This window comes from Silurus aristotelis, assembly GCF_946808225.1.
Source record: "Silurus aristotelis genome assembly, chromosome: 2".
Lineage (NCBI taxonomy): Eukaryota > Metazoa > Chordata > Actinopteri > Siluriformes > Siluridae > Silurus > Silurus aristotelis.
The window spans coordinates 38,200,354-38,202,853 of NC_139575.1; the positions used below are offsets into that span (position 1 = coordinate 38,200,354).

At 39.1% G+C, this 2,500-nt stretch overlaps 1 protein-coding gene across 1 annotated transcript in view; it reads left to right on the forward strand.

The window, feature by feature from the left end:
- ccdc40 (coiled-coil domain 40 molecular ruler complex subunit) overlaps positions 1-1,721 on the forward strand; it is a 10,188-nt gene extending 8,467 nt beyond the window's left edge. The window contains exons 19-21 of the mRNA XM_083525141.1: positions 170-324; positions 792-929; positions 1,439-1,721. Coding sequence (XP_083381267.1) covers positions 170-324; positions 792-929; positions 1,439-1,552 — 407 coding nt within the window. The 3' untranslated portion in view covers positions 1,553-1,721. The remainder of the gene's footprint in view (positions 1-169; positions 325-791; positions 930-1,438) is intronic.
- Positions 1,722-2,500: the final 779 nt, after the last annotated feature.

Sequence of the window (2,500 nt, forward strand, 5' to 3'; positions counted from 1 at the left end):
GCAATGCAGTGAGATATCAGGTATATATTGAATATTACATCGCAGTTAATTCTGTTTTGGTTCCAAGTTCTAATTAAATGTTTGGGGTAGGTTTTTATGCACTGTACACTAAAGTGTGTGTGTGTGTGTGTGTGTGTGTGTGTGTGTGTGTGTGTGTGTGTGTAGCAAGCAGGGGAATATGATGCACTAATAGCACTGCTGCAGCAGGAGCAGAATTCTCTCACTGAGACACTGAGAGAAAAACGGATGCAGATCACTGAACTCAACAAAACTATCTCCAGCCAAACTGATGACCTCAGCAACATGCAGGACATCAGACAGAAAGTGTGTACACACACACACACACACACACACACACACACACACACACACACACACACACACACACAAGCATGTTGCTGATGTATGTGAGCATATTGATATAGCTGTCATGACCTACACTCAGTTTAACCCTGCCCACTATCTAGCTCCGCCCATATCTAATTCTGTTTATGATATCAAGAGTAAACATTTTAGATTATTTAGAATCCAGTTAAATAATCCTTTCCCAGTGCTAGAACACTTCAGCTTTACCACAGTCATACTTTGTAGTGATTTCATTTGAGTGTTCCCTATGCTAGAACCTGGCTTTGTTCTCAGTTCTGTCTGTTCTAGAACTAAGTCACACATTCTCTTGTTCTCAGCTCCAGAACTGTTGAGTGTTTTCCTGTTTTACATTCTGCTTTTTTGTTTTTTTGATATTAGCTGCATTCTTTTCTGTAGAACCTTCCTAAATCTCTTCTCCACTCTAGAACCTGTTTCAGCTGTTGACTCTGCAGTCTCGGGTGAAGCAGCTGCAGGCTGTGAGGGACGGTCGCTACAGCCCCTGGGCGAGTGGAGAACAAGCGCTGCAGCTCGCCACGCACACGATGCAGCAAGAACTGCACTCGGTAAGACAGCTAGTGCTCTAGAACAACCAACTTTTCCTAACATCTCAATGTTTAGAACCTACACAGCATGTTCTAGAACTACTAGTATTCTAAAAATCCAAGACTACAAAAATTTGCTCTGCTATCAAGCGAAAACATCTGCCTCTCGAACATCTAATATACTCTGGAATATCTAAGATTCTGGTACATCCAAGATTTTGAACATCACTCATCTATGGTGCTCCATCTGTGATTCTAGAACACTGAACGTTTTAAAATACACAGCATTCTAGAACATCCAACACTGTAATATTTGTGACACATTTTGCATGCAACAACATAAGAACATCTAGCCTACAGTAAAATATCCACAATTTTATAACATCTATACATCTAGAACATTCTAGAACTTAGAAACGTCCTAAGCTGCAAATTACACTCTATTTTCTGTGCTAAAGTTTGTAATGTTTAATTTGTATTGACAGCATGATAAGTGTGTGTGTGTGTGTGTGTGTGTGTGTGTGTGTCAGATCAGGGACGTTCTGCTGCACATCATCCAGGACTTTCCCGATCATAAGGCTCTGCTTCACAGGATCAATCTTATGATCTCTACACACACAGACTCGGCCCAGGGGAGAAACTAACTTTTGACTCCAGATTCTCTGACCTCTGTTTTCTGTCCACATACTAGAACATTATGTGTGTGAGATGAATAGAGAACGACTGCTGTTCACCTTGTCGGTACAGCAGCAGGAGGGTGTGGTCTCATTCCCACACATCTCTAATAAAAGTGAACTGAAGTAGTGAAGTAAACATGTTTATCTCTCGCTTTTGTATAACACAGACAGAACCTCAACACTCCTGGGAATACTGCATTCACCAGCTGTCCTCTTCTGTCCTAGATCTCACACGGAACCCTCATTATTTCTGAAGACCCTTTCAGAAGGAGTTTTGAGAAAAAATTAACATCATATAACATTAACAGTACCTTCTAGAAAATGTAACTCTCCAGACGTCTAAAACTGGACTTTTTAGATATTCTTATATACTTTAGAACATATTATTTTTAGGAAATTTTTCATATTCTAGAACCTTTAACCTTTTCAAACGATTGCTGGTCTAGAACTTTAGCCCTGTAACCTTTTTTGCACATCAAGTTTGCTACAACTTATAAAGCGTTGAAGATTTCAGACCTTCTAAAACACACTTAAACACTAACCTCTTCTGTACCGTAGCTTCTAACATTCTAGAACATCTCGCATTACAACATCAAACACTGCAGCACTTCGGTACATCTCATGTGCTACAACACATCTAATATTCTAGTTCATCAAACACCAGCATCTAGTTTACCACAACGTCTGACATATTTATCCAATATGCTGGAACATTGGACATTTTAAAGTCATGCAGTAGCAGTTTCAGACTTCATAGTAACATTTCTGGACATCTAACATTTAGAAAACTCGAACATTGACTATGTTAAAAAAACATTCTTAAATCTAATCAACAACAAAGCAGTTAAAAATACAATCATTCATTAGAAGTTTCAGCTCTCAGAGATAAACACATCATCTAATATTCTAGGAGAA